The sequence below is a fragment of the Chiloscyllium punctatum genome, chromosome 42, assembly GCF_047496795.1.
Source record: "Chiloscyllium punctatum isolate Juve2018m chromosome 42, sChiPun1.3, whole genome shotgun sequence".
In the NCBI taxonomy this organism is placed as follows: domain Eukaryota; kingdom Metazoa; phylum Chordata; class Chondrichthyes; order Orectolobiformes; family Hemiscylliidae; genus Chiloscyllium; species Chiloscyllium punctatum.
In genome coordinates, this window is record NC_092780.1 from 65,626,027 (window position 1) to 65,647,561 (window position 21,535).

Consider the following 21,535-nt stretch of genomic DNA (forward strand, 5'->3'; position numbering starts at 1 on the left):
ACAGACCTGGATATTAATGACCAACACTGCAGTGACACACCTGGATATTAATGATCAACACTGCAGTGACAGTCCTGGATATTAATGACCAACACTGCAGTGACACACCTGGATATTAATGACCAACACTGCAGTGACACACCTGGATATTAATGACCAACACTGCAGTGACACACCTGGATATTAATGATCAACACTGCAGTGACAGTCCTGGATATTAATGACCAACACTGCAGTGACACACCTGGATATTAATGACCAACACTGCAGTGACACACCTGGATATTAATGACCAACACTGCAGTGACTCACCTGGATATTAATGACCAACACTGCTGTGACACACCTGGATATTAATGATCAACACTGCAGTGACACACCTGGACATTAATGATCAACACTGCAGTGACAGACCTGGATATTAATGATCAACACTGCAGTGACACACCTGGATATTAATGACCAACACTGCAGTGACAGACCTGGATATTAATGACCAACACTGCAGTGACAGTCCTGGATATTAATGACCAACACTGCAGTGACAGTCCTGGATATTAATGATCAACACTGCAGTGACAGTCCTGGATATTAATGATCAACACTGCAGTGACAGTCCTGGATATTAATGACCAACACTGCAGTGACAGTCCTGGATATTAATGACCAACACTGCAGTGACAGTCCTGGATATTAATGATCAACACTGCAGTGACACACCTGGATATTAATGATCAACACTGCAGTGACACACCTGGATATTAATGATCAACACTGCAGTGACACACCTGGATATTAATGACCAACACTGCAGTGACAGTCCTGGATATTAATGATCAACACTGCAGTGACAGACCTGGATATTAATGACCAACACTGCAGTGACACACCTGGATATTAATGATCAACACTGCAGTGACACACCTGGATATTAATGACCAACACTGCAGTGACACACCTGGATATTAATGACCAACACTGCAGTGACACACCTGGATATTAATGACCAACACTGCAGTGACAGTCCTGGATATTAATGATCAACACTGCAGTGACACACCTGGATATTAATGATCAACACTGCAGTGACACACCTGGATATTAATGACCAACACTGCAGTGACAGTCCTGGATATTAATGATCAACACTGCAGTGACACACCTGGATATTAATGACCAACACTGCAGTGACAGTCCTGGATATTAATGACCAACACTGCAGTGACACACCTGGATATTAATGATCAACACTGCAGTGACAGACCTGGATATTAATGACCAACACTGCAGTGACAGACCTGGATATTAATGATCAACACTGCAGTGACAGACCTGGATATTAATGACCAACACTGCAGTGACACACCTGGATATTAATGATCAACACTGCAGTGACACACCTGGATATTAATGACCAACACTGCAGTGACACACCTGGATATTAATGACCAACACTGCAGTGACACACCTGGATATTAATGACCAACACTGCAGTGACAGTCCTGGATATTAATGATCAACACTGCAGTGACACACCTGGATATTAATGATCAACACTGCAGTGACACACCTGGATATTAATGACCAACACTGCAGTGACAGTCCTGGATATTAATGATCAACACTGCAGTGACACACCTGGATATTAATGACCAACACTGCAGTGACAGTCCTGGATATTAATGATCAACACTGCAGTGACACACCTGGATATTAATGACCAACACTGCAGTGACACACCTGGATATTAATGACCAACACTGCAGTGACAGTCCTGGATATTAATGATCAACACTGCAGTGACACACCTGGATATTAATGATCAACACTGCAGTGACACACCTGGATATTAATGACCAACACTGCAGTGACAGTCCTGGATATTAATGATCAACACTGCAGTGACAGACCTGGACATTAATGATCAACACTGCAGTGACACACCTGGATATTAATGATCAACACTGCAGTGACACACCTGGATATTAATGATCAACACTGCAGTGACACACCTGGATATTAATGATCAACACTGCAGTGACACACCTGGATATTAATGACCAACACTGCAGTGACACACCTGGATATTAATGATCAACACTGCAGTGACAGACCTGGATATTAATGACCAACACTGCAGTGACAGTCCTGGATATTAATGACCAACACTGCAGTGACACACCTGGATATTAATGATCAACACTGCAGTGACACACCTGGACATTAATGATCAACACTGCAGTGACACACCTGGATATTAATGACCAACACTGCAGTGACACACCTGGATATTAATGATCAACACTGCAGTGACAGACCTGGATATTAATGACCAACACTGCAGTGACACACCTGGATATTAATGACCAACACTGCAGTGACACACCTGGATATTAATGATCAACACTGCTGTGACACACCTGGATATTAATGATCAACACTGCAGTGACACACCTGGATATTAATGATCAACACTGCAGTGACACACCTGGATATTAATGACCAACACTGCAGTGACACACCTGGATATTAATGATCAACACTGCAGTGACACACCTGGATATTAATGACCAACACTGCAGTGACACACCTGGATATTAATGATCAACACTGCAGTGACAGACCTGGACATTAATGACCAACACTGCAGTGACACACCTGGATATTAATGACCAACACTGCAGTGACACACCTGGATATTAATGATCAACACTGCAGTGACAGACCTGGATATTAATGACCAACACTGCAGTGACAGACCTGGATATTAATGATCAACACTGCAGTGACAGTCCTGGATATTAATGACCAACACTGCAGTGACACACCTGGATATTAATGACCAACACTGCAGTGACACACCTGGATATTAATGACCAACACTGCAGTGACACACCTGGATATTAATGACCAACACTGCAGTGACACACCTGGATATTAATGACCAACACTGCAGTGACACACCTGGACATTAATGACCAACACTGCAGTGACACACCTGGATATTAATGATCAACACTGCAGTGACACACCTGGATATTAATGACCAACACTGCAGTGACACACCTGGATATTAATGATCAACACTGCAGTGACACACCTGGATATTAATGATCAACACTGCAGTGACACACCTGGATATTAATGACCAACACTGCAGTGACAGACCTGGATATTAATGACCAACACTGCAGTGACAGACCTGGATATTAATGATCAACATTGCTGTGACACACCTGGATATTAATGACCAACACTGCAGTGACACACCTGGATATTAATGACCAACACTGCAGTGACACACCTGGATATTAATGATCAACACTGCAGTGACAGTCCTGGATATTAATGATCAACACTGCAGTGACACACCTGGATATTAATGACCAACACTGCAGTGACACACCTGGATATTAATGATCAACACTGCAGTGACAGACCTGGATATTAATGACCAACACTGCAGTGACACACCTGGATATTAATGACCAACACTGCAGTGACAGTCCTGGATATTAATGACCAACACTGCAGTGACAGTCCTGGATATTAATGACCAACACTGCAGTGACACACCTGGATATTAATGACCAACACTGCAGTGACACACCTGGATATTAATGATCAACACTGCAGTGACAGTCCTGGATATTAATGACCAACACTGCAGTGACACACCTGGATATTAATGACCAACACTGCAGTGACACACCTGGATATTAATGACCAACACTGCAGTGACTCACCTGGATATTAATGACCAACACTGCTGTGACACACCTGGATATTAATGATCAACACTGCAGTGACACACCTGGACATTAATGATTAACACTGCAGTGACAGTCCTGGATATTAATGACCAACACTGCAGTGACAGACCTGGATATTAATGACCAACACTGCAGTGACAGTCCTGGATATTAATGATTAACACTGCAGTGACACACCTGGATATTAATGACCAACACTGCAGTGACAGTCCTGGATATTAATGACCAACACTGCAGTGACAGTCCTGGATATTAATGATCAACACTGCAGTGACAGTCCTGGATATTAATGATCAACACTGCAGTGACAGTCCTGGATATTAATGACCAACACTGCAGTGACAGTCCTGGATATTAATGACCAACACTGCAGTGACAGTCCTGGATATTAATGATCAACACTGCAGTGACACACCTGGATATTAATGATCAACACTGCAGTGACACACCTGGATATTAATGACCAACACTGCAGTGACAGTCCTGGATATTAATGATCAACACTGCAGTGACAGACCTGGATATTAATGACCAACACTGCAGTGACACACCTGGATATTAATGATCAACACTGCAGTGACACACCTGGATATTAATGACCAACACTGCAGTGACACACCTGGATATTAATGATCAACACTGCAGTGACACACCTGGACATTAATGATCAACACTGCAGTGACACACCTGGATATTAATGACCAACACTGCAGTGACACACCTGGATATTAATGACCAACACTGCAGTGACAGTCCTGGATATTAATGATCAACACTGCAGTGACACACCTGGATATTAATGATCAACACTGCAGTGACACACCTGGATATTAATGACCAACACTGCAGTGACACACCTGGATATTAATGATCAACACTGCAGTGACACACCTGGACATTAATGATCAACACTGCAGTGACACACCTGGATATTAATGACCAACACTGCAGTGACACACCTGGATATTAATGACCAACACTGCAGTGACAGTCCTGGATATTAATGATCAACACTGCAGTGACACACCTGGATATTAATGATCAACACTGCAGTGACACACCTGGATATTAATGACCAACACTGCAGTGACACACCTGGATATTAATGACCAACACTGCAGTGACACACCTGGATATTAATGACCAACACTGCAGTGACAGTCCTGGATATTAATGATCAACACTGCAGTGACACACCTGGATATTAATGATCAACACTGCAGTGACACACCTGGATATTAATGACCAACACTGCAGTGACAGTCCTGGATATTAATGATCAACACTGCAGTGACACACCTGGATATTAATGATCAACACTGCAGTGACACACCTGGATATTAATGACCAACACTGCAGTGACAGTCCTGGATATTAATGATCAACACTGCAGTGACACACCTGGATATTAATGATCAACACTGCAGTGACACACCTGGACATTAATGATCAACACTGCAGTGACACACCTGGATATTAATGATCAACACTGCAGTGACACACCTGGATATTAATGATCAACACTGCAGTGACACACCTGGACATTAATGATCAACACTGCAGTGACACACCTGGATATTAATGACCAACACTGCAGTGACACACCTGGATATTAATGATCAACACTGCAGTGACACACCTGGATATTAATGATCAACACTGCAGTGACACACTTGGATATTAATGATCAACACTGCAGTGACACACCTGGATATTAATGATCAACACTGCAGTGACACACCTGGACATTAATGACCAACACTGCAGTGACAGACCTGGATATTAATGACCAACACTGCAGTGACAGACCTGGATATTAATGACCAACACTGCAGTGACACACCTGGATATTAATGACCAACACTGCAGTGACACACCTGGATATTAATGACCAACACTGCAGTGACACACCTGGATATTAATGACCAACACTGCAGTGACACACCTGGACATTAATGACCAACACTGCAGTGACACACCTGGATATTAATGATCAACACTGCAGTGACACACCTGGATATTAATGACCAACACTGCAGTGACACACCTGGATATTAATGATCAACACTGCAGTGACACACCTGGATATTAATGACCAACACTGCAGTGACACACCTGGATATTAATGACCGACACTGCAGTGACACACCTGGATATTAATGACCGACAGTGCAGTGACACACCTGGATATTAATGATCAACACTGCAGTGACACACCTGGATATTAATGACCAACACTGCAGTGACACACCTGGATATTAATGATCAACACTGCAGTGACACACCTGGATATTAATGACCAACACTGCAGTGACAGACCTGGATATTAATGACCAACACTGCAGTGACACACCTGGATATTAATGATCAACACTGCAGTGACAGACCTGGATATTAATGACCAACACTGCAGTGACACACCTGGATATTAATGACCAACACTGCAGTGACACACCTGGATATTAATGATCAACACTGCAGTGACACACCTGGATATTAATGATCAACACTGCAGTGACACACCTGGATATTAATGACCAACACTGCAGTGACACACCTGGATATTAATGACCAACACTGCAGTGACACACCTGGATATTAATGATCAACACTGCAGTGACACACCTGGATATTAATGACCAACACTGCAGTGACACACCTGGATATTAATGATCAACACTGCAGTGACAGACCTGGATATTAATGATCAACACTGCAGTGACACACCTGGATATTAATGACCAACACTGCAGTGACACACCTGGATATTAATGATCAACACTGCAGTGACAGACCTGGATATTAATGACCAACACTGCAGTGACACACCTGGATATTAATGATCAACACTGCAGTGACACACCTGGATATTAATGACCAACACTGCAGTGACACACCTGGATATTAATGACCAACACTGCAGTGACACACCTGGATATTAATGATCAACACTGCAGTGACACACCTGGATATTAATGATCAACACTGCAGTGACACACCTGGATATTAATGACCAACACTGCAGTGACACACCTGGATATTAATGACCAACACTGCAGTGACAGACCTGGATATTAATGACCAACACTGCTGTGACACACCTGGATATTAATGATCAACACTGCAGTGACACACCTGGATATTAATGACCAACACTGCAGTGACACACCTGGATATTAATGACCAACACTGCAGTGACACACCTGGATATTAATGACCAACACTGCAGTGACAGACCTGGATATTAATGATCAACACTGCAGTGACACACCTGGATATTAATGACCAACACTGCAGTGACACACCTGGATATTAATGACCAACACTGCAGTGACAGACCTGGATATTAATGATCAACACTGCAGTGACACACCTGGATATTAATGACCAACACTGCAGTGACACACCTGGATATTAATGATCAACACTGCAGTGACAGACCTGGATATTAATGACCAACACTGCAGTGACACACCTGGATATTAATGATCAACACTGCAGTGACAGACCTGGATATTAATGACCAACACTGCAGTGACACACCTGGATATTAATGATCAACACTGCAGTGACAGACCTGGATATTAATGATCAACACTGCAGTGACACACCTGGATATTAATGACCAACACTGCAGTGACAGACCTGGATATTAATGATCAACACTGCAGTGACACACCTGGATATTAATGACCAACACTGCAGTGACACACCTGGATATTAATGACCAACACTGCAGTGACAGTCCTGGATATTAATGACCAACACTGCAGTGACAGACCTGGATATTAATGACCAACACTGCAGTGACAGTCCTGGATATTAATGACCAACACTGCAGTGACACACCTGGATATTAATGACCAACACTGCAGTGACACACCTGGATATTAATGATCAACACTGCAGTGACAGACCTGGATATTAATGATCAACACTGCAGTGACAGACCTGGATATTAATGATCAACACTGCAGTGACAGTCCTGGATATTAATGATCAACACTGCAGTGACAGACCTGGATATTAATGATCAACACTGCAGTGACACACCTGGATATTAATGACCAACACTGCAGTGACACACCTGGATATTAATGACCAACACTGCAGTGACACACCTGGATATTAATGATCAACACTGCAGTGACACACCTGGATATTAATGATCAACACTGCAGTGACAGTCCTGGATATTAATGACCAACACTGCAGTGACACACCTGGATATTAATGATCAACACTGCAGTGACAGACCTGGATATTAATGACCAACACTGCAGTGACACACCTGGATATTAATGACCAACACTGCAGTGACAGTCCTGGATATTAATGACCAACACTGCAGTGACAGACCTGGATATTAATGATCAACACTGCAGTGACTCACCTGGATATTAATGACCAACACTGCAGTGACACACCTGGATATTAATGATCAACACTGCAGTGACACACCTGGATATTAATGATCAACACTGCAGTGACACACCTGGATATTAATGACCAACACTGCAGTGACAGTCCTGGATATTAATGACCAACACTGCAGTGACAGTCCTGGATATTAATGATCAACACTGCAGTGACACACCTGGATATTAATGACCAACACTGCAGTGACACACCTGGATATTAATGATCAACACTGCAGTGACACACCTGGATATTAATGACCAACACTGCAGTGACAGTCCTGGATATTAATGATCAACACTGCAGTGACACACCTGGATATTAATGACCAACACTGCAGTGACACACCTGGATATTAATGACCAACACTGCAGTGACAGACCTGGATATTAATGATCAACACTGCAGTGACACACCTGGATATTAATGACCAACACTGCAGTGACACACCTGGATATTAATGACCAACACTGCAGTGACAGACCTGGATATTAATGACCAACACTGCAGTGACTGTCCTGGATATTAATGATCAACACTGCAGTGACACACCTGGATATTAATGATCAACACTGCAGTGACACACCTGGATATTAATGACCAACACTGCAGTGACACACCTGGATATTAATGACCAACACTGCAGTGACACACCTGGATATTAATGACCAACACTGCAGTGACACACCTGGATATTAATGACCAACACTGCAGTGACACACCTGGATATTAATGATCAACACTGCAGTGACACACCTGGATATTAATGACCAACACTGCAGTGACACACCTGGATATTAATGACCAACACTGCAGTGACAGACCTGGATATTAATGACCAACACTGCAGTGACAGTCCTGGATATTAATGATCAACACTGCAGTGACTGTCCTGGATATTAATGACCAACACTGCAGTGACACACCTGGATATTAATGATCAACTCTGGTGACAGATGATTTATCCACTGTCCTTCAACAGAATGAAGTGGGTATTAAGGCAACAGATCCATCAGCAATGATATGGATTTATTATTCTGTGTGGGTTTCCTCCGGGAGCTCCCGTTTCCTCCTACAGTCCAAAAATGTGCAGGTTTGCTGAATTGGCCATGCTAAATTGCCCGTAGTGTTTGGTGAATGGGTATGTGTAGGGGAATAGGTGTTGGTGGGTTGTGCTTCCGCGTGTCAGTGTGGACTTGTTGTGCCGAAGGGTCTGTTTCCACACTTTAAGTAATCGAATCTAATCTAAAAGTAAAAGCAAGGAAGTCTTCACTGATTGCAGTAAAGGGTTAGGCAGATATGTGGAACACTCTATGAAGAATACTGACAGAGAGGAAGTTCAGTAAAGCACAGAAAGAATGGCACTTCTGCAATACCTGCACAAATTTCTCTCTTTCATCCCAGGGTGTATATAATGCAAATACAGTGACCCTGTACAAGAACAAGGATGAATGCAGGGAATGCAACAAATATTCAGGCACCTCCCTGCTGAGTAGATCCCGTTATCAGAGTCAAGATTAGTGTGGTGCTGGAAAAACACAGCAGGTCAGGCAGTATCCGAGGAACAGGAAAATCGACATTTTGGGCAAAAGCCCTTCATCAGGAAATGTCAATTTTCCTGCTTTTCGGATGCTGCCTGACCTGCTGTGCTCTTCCAGCATCACTCTGATCATGACATTAATCTCCAGCATGTGCAGTACCCCCTTCCGCCCTTTGTTAGCGTGCAGATCCTGGCTGAACATATCAATCCCTGACCTCAGTGTGATTTCACAACTGAAAGGCCGACAGTTGACATGTTCTTCTTGATCCAGCTGCAAAGAAAAACTGAACAAAGGAGCCTACTGTATACTGCCTGCATCGATATCAGCAAAGCTTTCGAGAATGTGAGCAGCGACGGTCTATTGAAAACTGCTGGAGAAAACTGGCCACCCAGCAATCTATTCAGTTCAGTTCCTCTTTCCATGACACCATGATAGGTTAAGTCAGCTATGACAGGGCAACATTGATGGATCAAAGAGGGTTTTCTTCTTATGCTTCCAGGTTTCAGGCTTACAGAACAGAAAGTTGATCAGCCTTGCCCACCTACAATCCAAGGCAAAGGTGCATCAGTCTTCCATGAAGAGTTGCAGTACTCCAACAATATTTTTCTGATATTTCTTGCTGAGGAACACCTTCACATAAAATAGACAGATGCTCTCATAGGTGCAAAGAGCTTGGTTTGACCATCAGCATTGGGAAGACATGTTATGGGTAGGATGTTGGTATCTATCAGCATTGATGATGTGATGTTGGAGGTCGTTGATAATTTCACATCACTAGGCTCCACAATCATCAGCGTTCTGTCACTTGGTGTCGAAATCAATACAGGCAAATGTAAAGTCTTCAGTTGTTATGGTCAAGTTGAGTAACAGACTGCGAAAAAAAAAGCTGACTGCAAACCAAATTCCAAGCTCATTAAACCAGCATTCTCAGCTCACTCCTCACCAGTGGTGAGATCTGAACAATACATGACAGGCAGGAGAAAATGCTGAACAGTTTCTGGCTTGGTTTAGACTTATCTTCAGTACGTATTGGAAAGACAAGCCCACCAACCCAGAGGTAGCAGAGCATGCTAATTTTGTTAAAAGAAACACTACATGACCAGCAGAGATGATGATGTACCAAATAGTTTGTGACTTACCGCAGTGGCGCATAGTAATTTGCAGAACAGGTTCCCTGTCGGCGGATAAATTTTATACACAGAGGTACCCAGTGCAAAAATCACTGAAAAACATGACATGTTAACTCAGATAAGGATGGCTAACTTTCAGCCACTCATTCCAAAAACACTTGTTTGTTAATTTAGTCTTACCTTGTTCTCTGTTTATCTTATGCTCAATGATATTAGACCAGAAAGGATCGAGGTTAGTTATGCACAGGTATTATCAATTCTAGAAGGAGTGAAAGTAGGCAAGTCCCCTGGGCCAGATGGGGTTTATCCGAGGATTCTCTGGGAAGCTATGGAGGAGAAAGTAGAGCCTTTGGCTTTGATATTTGAGTCATCATTGTCTACAGGTTTAATACCTGAGGACTGGTGGTTTGCAAATGTTGTGCCCTTGTTCAAGAAGGACAGCAGAGATAACTCAGGTAATTATAGACCAGTGAGCTTTACTTCTGTTGTAGGAAAGGTTTTGGAAGGGGTTATAATCATTTAGTAAGCAACAATTTGATTTCAGATAGCCAACATGGTTTCGTCAAGGGCAGGTTGTGTCTCACAAACCTCATTGAGTTTTTTGAGAAGGTGACCAAGCATGTAGATGAGGGTTGGGCAGTTGACATGGTATACTTGGACTTCAGTAAAGCCTTTGATAAGGTTCCACATGGTAGGCTGTTGGAGAAAATGCAGAGGCGTGGGATTGAGGGTGATTTAGCAGTTTGGATTAGAAACTGGCTTTCTGAAAGAAGGCAACAAGTGGTGGTTGATGGAAAATATTCAGCCTGGAGTCCGGTTACTAGTGGTGTGTCACAAGGATCTGTTTTGGGAACACTGCTGTTTGTGATTTTTATAAATGACTTAGACGCAGGCATAGGTGGATGGAGTAGTAAATTTGCAGGCGACACTAAAATCGGTGGAGTAGTGGACAGTTTGGAAGAATGTTACAGATTGTAGGAGGACTTGGATAAACTGCAGAAGTGGGCTGAGAAGTGGCAAATGGAGTTCAATGCAGCTAAATGTGAGGTGATGCACTTTGGGGTGAATAACAGGAAGGTAGAGTACTGGGTCAATGGAAAGATTCTTGGTAGTGTGGATGTGCAGAGGGATCTTGGAGTCCATGTACATAGATCCCTGAAAGTTGCCACCCAGGTGGATAGTGCTGTTAAGGCAGCATACGGTGTTTTAGGTTTCATTGGTAGAGGGATTGAGTTCCAGAACCGCAACATCATCCCGCAACTAGACAAAATGCTGGTGCAGCCACACTTGGAATACTGTATACAGTTCTAGTCGCCCCATTACAGGAAGGATGTGGAAGCATTGGAAAAGGTGCAGAGGAAATTTACCAGGATGTTGCCTGGTCTGGAGGGAAGGTCTAATGAGGAAAGGCCGAGAGACTTGGATCTGTTCTCATTGGAAAGAAGAAGGCTAAGGGGAGATTTGATAGAGACATACAAGATGATCAGAGGATTAGATAGGGTAGACAGTGAAAGTCTTTTTTCTAGGATGATGATGTCAGCTTGTATGAGGGGCATAACTACAAATTGAGGGGTGATAGATTTTAGACAGATGTCAAAGGCAGGTTTTTTACTCAGAGAGTGGTAAGGGCGTGGAATGCCCTACCTGCTAATGTAGTCAACTCAGCCACATTAGGGAGATTTAAACAATCCTTAGATAAGCACATGGATGATTTTGGGATAGCGTAGGGGGACGAGCTGAGAATAGTTCACAGGTTGGTGCAACATCGAGGGCCGAAGGGCCTGTTCTGCGCTGTATTGTTCTATGCTCTATGTTCTATGGGAGTGTACATCAATCATAGAGGCTGTCTCAGCCTGTGGGGATGGAGTGTGCACTAAAGGCGATATTTACATAATGCTAGCTTTTCATTGACCCCCCTCAAGCTGATCCATGGCATTGATGTCTTGTTCAATGCTGGGTGAAATATAAAACCTCATATCCAATCCACCAGCAAGATCTCGATAACACTGCTCATCTTCACCTTTAAGTCAGGCTCTCTCACATCCCTTTATCACTTCTAGACTTGACTACCTCAATTTGTCCTCAACTACCTGAAATCGTCTGTCCTCCATCAAATCTCACTTGCCCATTTTACCAAAACTCCATCTTCCTTCTTAAAATTCATCTGAAGCCACACGTTTAGTCATCCCTCCTCAACTATCCCTCCTGGTCATTATCCATTTTTCTCTTGCAGTCTTTTGATGGTAAAGGTATTATTGGATGAATTTTGACTGAAGAGTAGATCTAAGTAGCTTAAAAAGGAGGCATCAGGGGATTGTATTCCCACTTCTCAGATGGAAGATGAAGTGTTTCAAGCTCTAATCCAGCCAGGCCCAGTTCATGAAGATTAAAACATGGTCTCCATATACATCCATTGGGGAACTCAGGGAGAGTGTTCCCATCACTGAGTCAGAATGGATATGTTTAATCTATCTCTAGTCAGCCTACACAGCTGGACTACTATCTCTGCATACTTTGATCATTAAGCAACCCCATCCCCCCAAAAACTCTAATGAGCAGGTGGGAATCTACAGCCTTGATAGGACTCCTGAGCAGAATATATCCTGAAAATTTAAGATTGCATAGAAACCAACAGGAATCTACCTTGGCAACTGCAGTTACAACGGAACTCTCACTGAATGGGGTCACAGTGGGAAATAGTTTCAGAAGCACTGCACTATGTTTGTTCCATATTGGGTCAACTGAAAATGTTTAGAGCAGAAATCAAACTTACCAAAAGCCAGTAACATAGCAATTGCAGGGACACCAAATGCCAGAGGGTAGCAGTCTGTATCATAACACTGGACATCCTCTACAAGCAAAGACAGAGCATTGTCAATTGTAACAGTAATGCACTCACATTCACTCCACTCTCCAGTGCATGAAAAATGAGACTGTACTTAGACATTGGTAGATATTAGTCACACAGTAGGACTTCCTGATTATACAACAAAAAAACAAAATATTGCATGGAGTATAGGGAGTGGCATGGAGACCCGGGACACCCCGGTTCAATTCCCACCTCAGGCAACTGTCTGTGTGGAGGGTGTAGGTTTGCTCGCTGAGCTGTAGGTTTGATATCCAGACGTTTCATTACCTGGCTAGGTAACATCATCAGTAGCGACCTCCAAGTGAAGCAAAGCTGTTGTCTCCTGCTTTCTATTTATATCTTTCTCCTGGATGGGGTTCCTGGGGTTTGTGGTGATGTCATTTCCTGTTTGTTTTCTGAGGGGTTGATAGATGGTATCTAGATCTATGTGTTTGTTTATGGCGTTGTGGTTGTCCCATCGAAAAATGCAGACCAAACACAGCCAGAAACCCTAACCACCTTATCATTCATCAAAGAAGTTTAAGAAATAACAGCCAGACTACTAAGACCCCTCGGAATCCTAGTAGCACACAAACCCACCAACACTCTCAAACAAAAACTAACAAACTTAAAAGACCCAGTACAACCCATGGACAAAGCCAATGTCATCTACAAAATTCCATGCAAGGACTGCCTCAAACACTACGTAGGACAAACAGGAAGAAAGTTAGTCACCAGGATACATGAACACCAGCTAGCCACAAAAAGACATGACCCTCTTTCCCTCGTAGCCCTACACATGGATGAAAAACACCATTTCGACTGGGATAACACATTTATCCTGGGACAGGCTAAGCAAAGACATGCCAGAGAATTCCTAGAGGACTGGCACTCCAACCACAACACCATAAACAAACACATAGATCTAGATACCATCTATCAACCCCTCAGAAAATAAACAGGAAATGACATCACCACAAACCCCAGGAACCCCATCCAGGACAAACAAATAAATAGAAAGCAGGAGACAACAGCTTCGCTTCACTTGGAGGTCGCCACTGATGATGTTACCTAGCCAGGTAATGAAACGTCTGGATATCGAACCTACAGCTCAGCGAGCAAACCTACACCCTAAACCTCAACCTGAGCTACAAACCTTCCAAATGTCTGTGTGGAATTTGCACATTCTCCCCGTGTCTGCGTGGGTTTCCTCCGGGTGCTCCGGTTTCCTCCCACAGTCCAAAGATGTGCAAGTTCGGTGAATTGGCCATGCTAAATTGACCATAGTGTTAGACGAAGGGGTAAATGTAGGGAATAGGTCTGGATGGATTACTCTTCGGAGGATCGGTGTGGACTCATTGGGCCGAACAGCCTGTTTCCACACTGTAAGTAATCTAATCTAATCTAAAAAAAATTCAATCACAAAGGTTTCATGGTGTAAAAGCCAGAGGCGGAAATGGGTGTAACATAAAGACATATGAAATAGGAGCAGTAGACCATTCTTCCCCTCTAAGTCGCCTCATGATCCAACAAAATCTTGGCTGATCTGCCCCAATCTCAACTCCATTGAACCAGGTCAGTTTAGATACCAACTCCTTGATATTTCAAAACTCTACCGACCCCAATTTCAAATATTTTCAGTGACCTAGTTTTCACAACTCTTTTGGGTTTCCAGAGACTTACTACCCTTTGGGAAAAGAAATTCCTTTACATCTCAGTTTTCAATTAGTGTACCCTTTGGCGATAACCATGTCCCTAATTCAAGATGTCCCCACTACAGGAAATATCTTCTCAACACCTACTCGGTCAAGCCCCCTCTGCAAACACTTGTACATTGAATAAGATCCCCCTCATTCTTCTAACCTTTAATGAATAAGGCTGAACATGTTTAGCTGTTTTTGACAAATTAACCCCTTTGTCACAGGAATCAGTCGAGTTGAACAGCTTGCATTATCTTTCTTAAGTGCAGAGGTCAAAATAGTGATGCAAGGTAAAAACAATGACTGCAGATGCTGGAAACCAGATTCTGGATTAGAGTGGTGCTGGAAAAGCACAGCAGTTCAGGCAGCATCCGAGGAGCAGGAAAATCGACGTTTCGGGCAAAAGCCCTTCATCAGAAATACAGGCAGAGTGCGTGAAGGGTGGAGAGATAAATGAGAGGAGGGTGGGGGTGGGGAGAAAGTAGCATAGAGTACAATAGGTGAGTGGGGGTGGGGATGAAGTGATAGGTCAGGGAGGAGGGTGGGGGAAGGTAGCAAAGAGTACAATGGGTGGATGGGGGTGAGATGAAGGGGATAGGTCAGAGAGGAGGGTGGAGTGGATAGGTGGAAAAGAAGATAGGCAGGTAGGACAAGTCATGGGGACAGTGCTGAGCTGGAAATTTGGAACTAGGATGAGGTGGGGAAAGGGGAAATGAGGAAACTGTTGAAGTCTACATTGATGCCCCAGGGTTAAAATGTTCCGAGGTGGAAGATGAGGCGTTCTTCCTCCAGGCGTCTGGTGGTGAGGGAGCGGTGGTGAAGGAGGCCAAGGACCTTCATGTCCTCGGCAGAGTGGGAGGGGGAGTTGAAATGTTGGTCCACAGGGCGGTGAGGTTGATTGGTGCGGGTGTCCTAGAGATGTTCCCTAAAGCGCTCTGCTAGGAGGCGCCCAGTCTCCCCAATGTAGAGGAGACCACATCGGGAGCAACAGATACAATAAGTGATACGTGTGGATGTGCAGGTAAAACTTTGATGGATGTGGAAGGCTCCTTTAGGGCCTTGGATGGAGGTGAGGGAGGAGATGTGGGCGCAGGGTTTTGCAATTCCTACGGTGGCAGGGGAAAGTGCCAGGATGGGACGGTGGGTTGTTGGGGAGCGTGGACATGACCCCACCCTCCTCTCATTTATCTTTCCACCCTGCAGGCACTCTGCCTCTATTCCTGATGAAGGGCTTTTGCCCGAAACGTCGATTTTCCTGCTCCTCGGATGCTGCCTGAACTGCTGTGCTTTTCCAGCACCACTCTAATCCAAAATAGTGATGCAGACCATCAGGTTCTAGTGACTTGTCTGTCTTAAATGCCATTAATTTTTAACATTCCTTATTCCTGTGATGGGGCTTATAACAAAAACTTTCCTCCTATTAGCACCTTGTTTATCTGTAAACTTTGAGACGTTTATAGCATCTTTCACCGTGAAGACCGATACAAAATACAGGTTTAAATTATTTGTCAACTTCCTGTTCCCTATAATTAATTCCCCAGTTGCACCTTTCAAGAGTCCCACGCTTACTTTAACTACTGTCTTTCTTTCTCTATATACATAGAAGCTCTTGCTGTTTAATACCAATTTACTTCCATAATCAGTTTTCTCCCTCTTCATTAACTTTATCGGCTTCTGCTACTGATTCCTAAGAACACTCAATCCTCCTGCCTACCACTAGTTCTCACTGTCTTACACTTGAAACAACCTTAAACGCGGATTCTCTCCACAGATGCTGTCTGAGCTGGTCAGTATTTCCAGCATTTCTTGATCAGACTATAGTTATACAAATTAATAGAATTCAACACAGATCAGCTTTCAATGCACAATGGCCAGACAGTGATATATATTGTTCAGAGGCTGGAATAAATGGAAATAGCCATGTCCTCTGGTCAGGCGGTAGAGTTGCATTTATACTGCATTTTTATTTGCAATGAACTTTATTGTTTGACAGACTCTCGGATACAAGTCAGCTGTTATTAGAAGACACTTGGCCAACCCCATAAATCCAAACGCTGAACTCATAGTAACTCTCCAGTTTCTCTTATAGTCACCCTTCCCTTCCTCAGTTTGGTTCTGACTTGGGTCAATGTCTCTACTGGACACACCACGCTCACTTCTATAGCTTGTGAATGACTCGTTGATTTGAAATCAGACTAGGTTAGTCTTCACCCACACCATTTCACATGCTTACCGGAGACTGACCTCAATCCACTGAGGTCAATTTAAGGCTGACAGATCTCCAAGCATCTGTCAAAACTATCCCAGAGCTGGCTATGGAGGACTGCATTTGAGTGGCCTCCCTTTTATGGGATATCTGTCCCGACAACATTATTACAGAGCTTGCCAGGAGTGAACTTGTGAAACAGTTTACCTCTGCAGGCAAAGATTACCAAGTGACATTACCACCAGTTCACTTCCTCACCGATCCTCCTTACCTCTCAGGATGGGGATGGTAATCCCTGCAAGTAAAGCTGCTAGGTTCATGGAAAAGTAGAAGAATGAAAAGTACATCCGGTAACCTTTCTCCTGCAGGGAATAAATATACCCAGTTAGTAACTGCAGAGTCTAGTCTGCACAACTGCCTAGCACTGATACTATTTACATCTCAATCTAACTAGCTTTGTTCCTCTGGCCAACTTACTCTCAGTGGCCAGTTAGATTCAAGTAGTTAATTAGCTATAAAGTATGTTCTGGAGTCAGAACTCAATCAGGTCAAGATTCAGGATGCATGCCTGTCTTTACATTAAGTTACTCTCTCAGCTTTAATATAAAACTGGTTCGTCTCTTCTTCTCAAACAGCACAGAAACAGACCCTTTGGTCTAACTCATCCGTGCCAAATAACATAAGTCAGCATTGCTGCTGCATCTGCATCTGTTTGATTCCCAGCTCCTTTAAGAATGATTTCTGTGAACACATTGTGATACTTCTGAACAATGCGGTGAGGTACAGTGTGTCAACCTTTCCTTATATTAACAACAGGCTGATTTTTCTCTCCAGACTGTTGGATGTTTTATACAATAAAGCGGCTTATTACATATAATTTGATATAATTTACAAAAAGAAATAGGCCATTTGGCCCATCTGGTCCATGTTGGTACAAACGTTTTGCACAAGCTGCTTCCTATTTAATCAGTAAATCTCCTCATTCCTCTCTCTTTCATCTAGTTTCACTTAAAAGTATCAATGCCATTCCAAGCCATTCTCAAAAACACAGAATCAATATACTCACCTCTTTCCCACCAATCTGATCAGCACCAAAGGGTGACATACTGGATCTGATTCCACCGGAACCCAGGGAAATGAGGAACAGCCCAATAAAGGCACCCACCCTACAATCAGAAAGAGAGTCCAGTCAGTGTTTACTGAGTAGACATGATATAGGGGCATTGGTACACTGATATATTGATACATATTGATGTGACATGGATAGACAGTGCAATAGGCTAGGGCCAATTTTAACAAATATATGATACAGAGAGTTCAGCGGGAGGTTTAGGTGAATTTCAAAACTGCTCCTCATCCCCATTAAGCAGCACTGTACCCCATCAGGAAATAATGGAACATCATTGTGGTAAACAGGACCAGCAACAGGTTGGGAGCCCAAAGGTACTTGAGACTGTGCACTGGCATGAAGTGAGCATTGGAGACGGCAAGAGTTTAAACAAAGGCTGCAGCAATGAGAAGGAGAGACAAAGGCAGATCAGCAGCCCAGCTGCAGAAAGTTAACATTAATACTCATTGAGGCCTTCTTTGCCCCTTCTTCTGTCGCCTCCAGTTCAACCCTGTGTGCAATATCTGCTATTTTAAAATGGGATTGCAATGCCTATAGTATCAACAAGCACAAATCTTTCATATAAAGTAATTACCTGTCTGCTAAGGGATGGCAACCCTAAGGGCACTTAAGGTAGTGGAGGACAGGTACACGATCTGACACCTTCCCCCACTGCCCTTTCACCAGCTGGACACACCCACAACAATACCAACCTGTGCAGAATGGTAGCATTAAGGTCAACCCTTGTGCATCACTGGAAACTACCACAGGCTCTGATGGACTGCCAGTCTTTGCTTTTGGACAAGAATATCAAGTATCAGTCACTTTTCCAAACCAAGGGACAGAGTCTCATAACAGATATCAGATGCCAGAAAAAACTATCCAAGGTCACAAACCTCCCCTCAAAAGTCCTTAACAATTTCTGCAGTGGCCATCATGGAATTTCCATTGTCCATTCACCCAACCCTCCAAACTCTGTTCAGAGATCCTTCGTTCAGTACTGGACGTTGTATTATATCTCACGGTCAGTACACCTTTAAGACACACAGTATGTCAGTATGTCTTTAAGAGCTAGGCGTGTGATATCAAAGCATCAGAGCATGTGACTTGAGACTATAAAATTCACTAAAGAGAAGGAGAACAACAGTAGACTCCACTTCCTGGATGGCTTTGTGGAATACACACCTATCGGGGAACTCCAGTCCAGTGCGTACAGGAAGGAACACTCATACAGACCAGATACTGAATTATAACAGCAACCATCGCAGCATCCACAAACAAAGCTGCATTAGGACACTATTTAAATGGACACACTGCAGCAATCCAGAGCTTCAGAAGGCAGAACAGCAGCAGCACCTATTCAAGGGATTTAAATAACAGGTATCCCAAGAGCCCTATAATCTAGTACTTATGCAACAAACCTAAAGAAGAAAGAACTACACGACCAGATATGGTAGTGACCATACCATACATCAGGGACGTCAGCGATAACTACCCAACTATTCAGACCCCTAGGAATCTTATAGCCTACAAACCAGTAAACACTTTTTTCACCAGCTCATCACTAAGGTTAAAGACCCGAGACCCACATCCAACAGGACGAGCAAGATAGCCTGTATGGACTGTGAAAAACACGACGTAGGACAAAGAGAAAGAAAACTGACTACCCAGGAGCACCCACATCAGCTCACCACTGCCAGACACGATCAGTACTCTCTCATTTCCACCCACGCAGACAGTGAAGGACACAAATTCAACTGGAATAATGTAACCATCTAAGCACAGGCCAAACAGACATGTCAGGAATTCCTTGAAGTTAGGCACACCAATCAGAACTCAATCAATAAACACATTGAACTGGACCCCACATACAAACCACTCAGATACAGAACCAGTGGTACCAGAAAACAGAGACAGATAAATACCAGGTGGGACAGAGCACCAATGCTTCACCAGGGGCACTGACAATGTCATCTAACGAGGTGACAAAATATCTGCAGAAAAACACATCAGCTTGGTGAACAACCTACGACCTCACTATAAAGCTCTCAGATGGAATCTTAATTCTAACCACTTGAAGCATGACACACTACTAAAAATATACGCTTCTGCTATAATGAAAAGCTTAATACCAGCCCAAACACTTGTCTCAGTGAATATATGCTCTGCATATATTAGCCAGCTGCAATAATCATCTGTTGCATCTTTTAATATCATGTTATGCACATTGGATTTTGTAAATTAGGAGGGATAACAAAAGCATTGCCTCATCAGGTAAAGTTAAGCTGCCTGAGGCAAAACCCAAATCACTGGACAGACCTGCAGGGAATTGGTGGAGGTCAAATTGTCCACCAAACCATCCTGGTGATAGATGACGAGATTATCTGAATAACATGCAAAGCCCAGGAGCGGGGTGAGACAGAAAACACAACAGTGGTCAGTCACTCTCAGTTTGCCAGTGCCAATGGACACTTACGAGACCTGACTGACATTCTTTACAAGGTGATTGAAAGTTTACTCCTATTGTGATTTCAGTGAGTGATAGGGCTCCAGGTTAGAGTTCAGCCAAATTGTGTTCATTCCACATCCAAGACATTTAGCATGAGAGAGACTGGGGTCTAAAAAAATCCGGTTAAAGAGTTTCACCTCCTTTTACTCCCCCACCCCCTTGCTAGCTTCTTCCTCCAGGCAATCTGGTGAATGTTTGGGGTGTGCAGCCATATCCCATAATAGCCAACCTCCATCCTCTGCTCAGCAAAGACTCGATGCTGAGAACAATTCCAACACATATCAACGAGGTTCCCCTCTGT

At 43.4% G+C, this 21,535-nt stretch overlaps 1 protein-coding gene across 2 annotated transcripts in view; it reads right to left on the reverse strand.

Moving 5' to 3' along the window:
• Nucleotides 1-21,535, reverse strand: part of LOC140465507 (solute carrier family 15 member 2-like) — a 309,483-nt gene that overhangs the window by 142,958 nt on the left and 144,990 nt on the right. For both annotated transcript variants that reach the window (XM_072561041.1, XM_072561040.1), the window contains exons 7-10: nt 18,684-18,783; nt 17,889-17,979; nt 13,637-13,714; nt 10,873-10,955 (exon numbers count right to left, since the gene is read on the reverse strand). In XM_072561041.1, the coding sequence (XP_072417142.1) occupies nt 10,873-10,955; nt 13,637-13,714; nt 17,889-17,979; nt 18,684-18,783 (352 nt within the window). The remainder of the gene's footprint in view (nt 1-10,872; nt 10,956-13,636; nt 13,715-17,888; nt 17,980-18,683; nt 18,784-21,535) is intronic.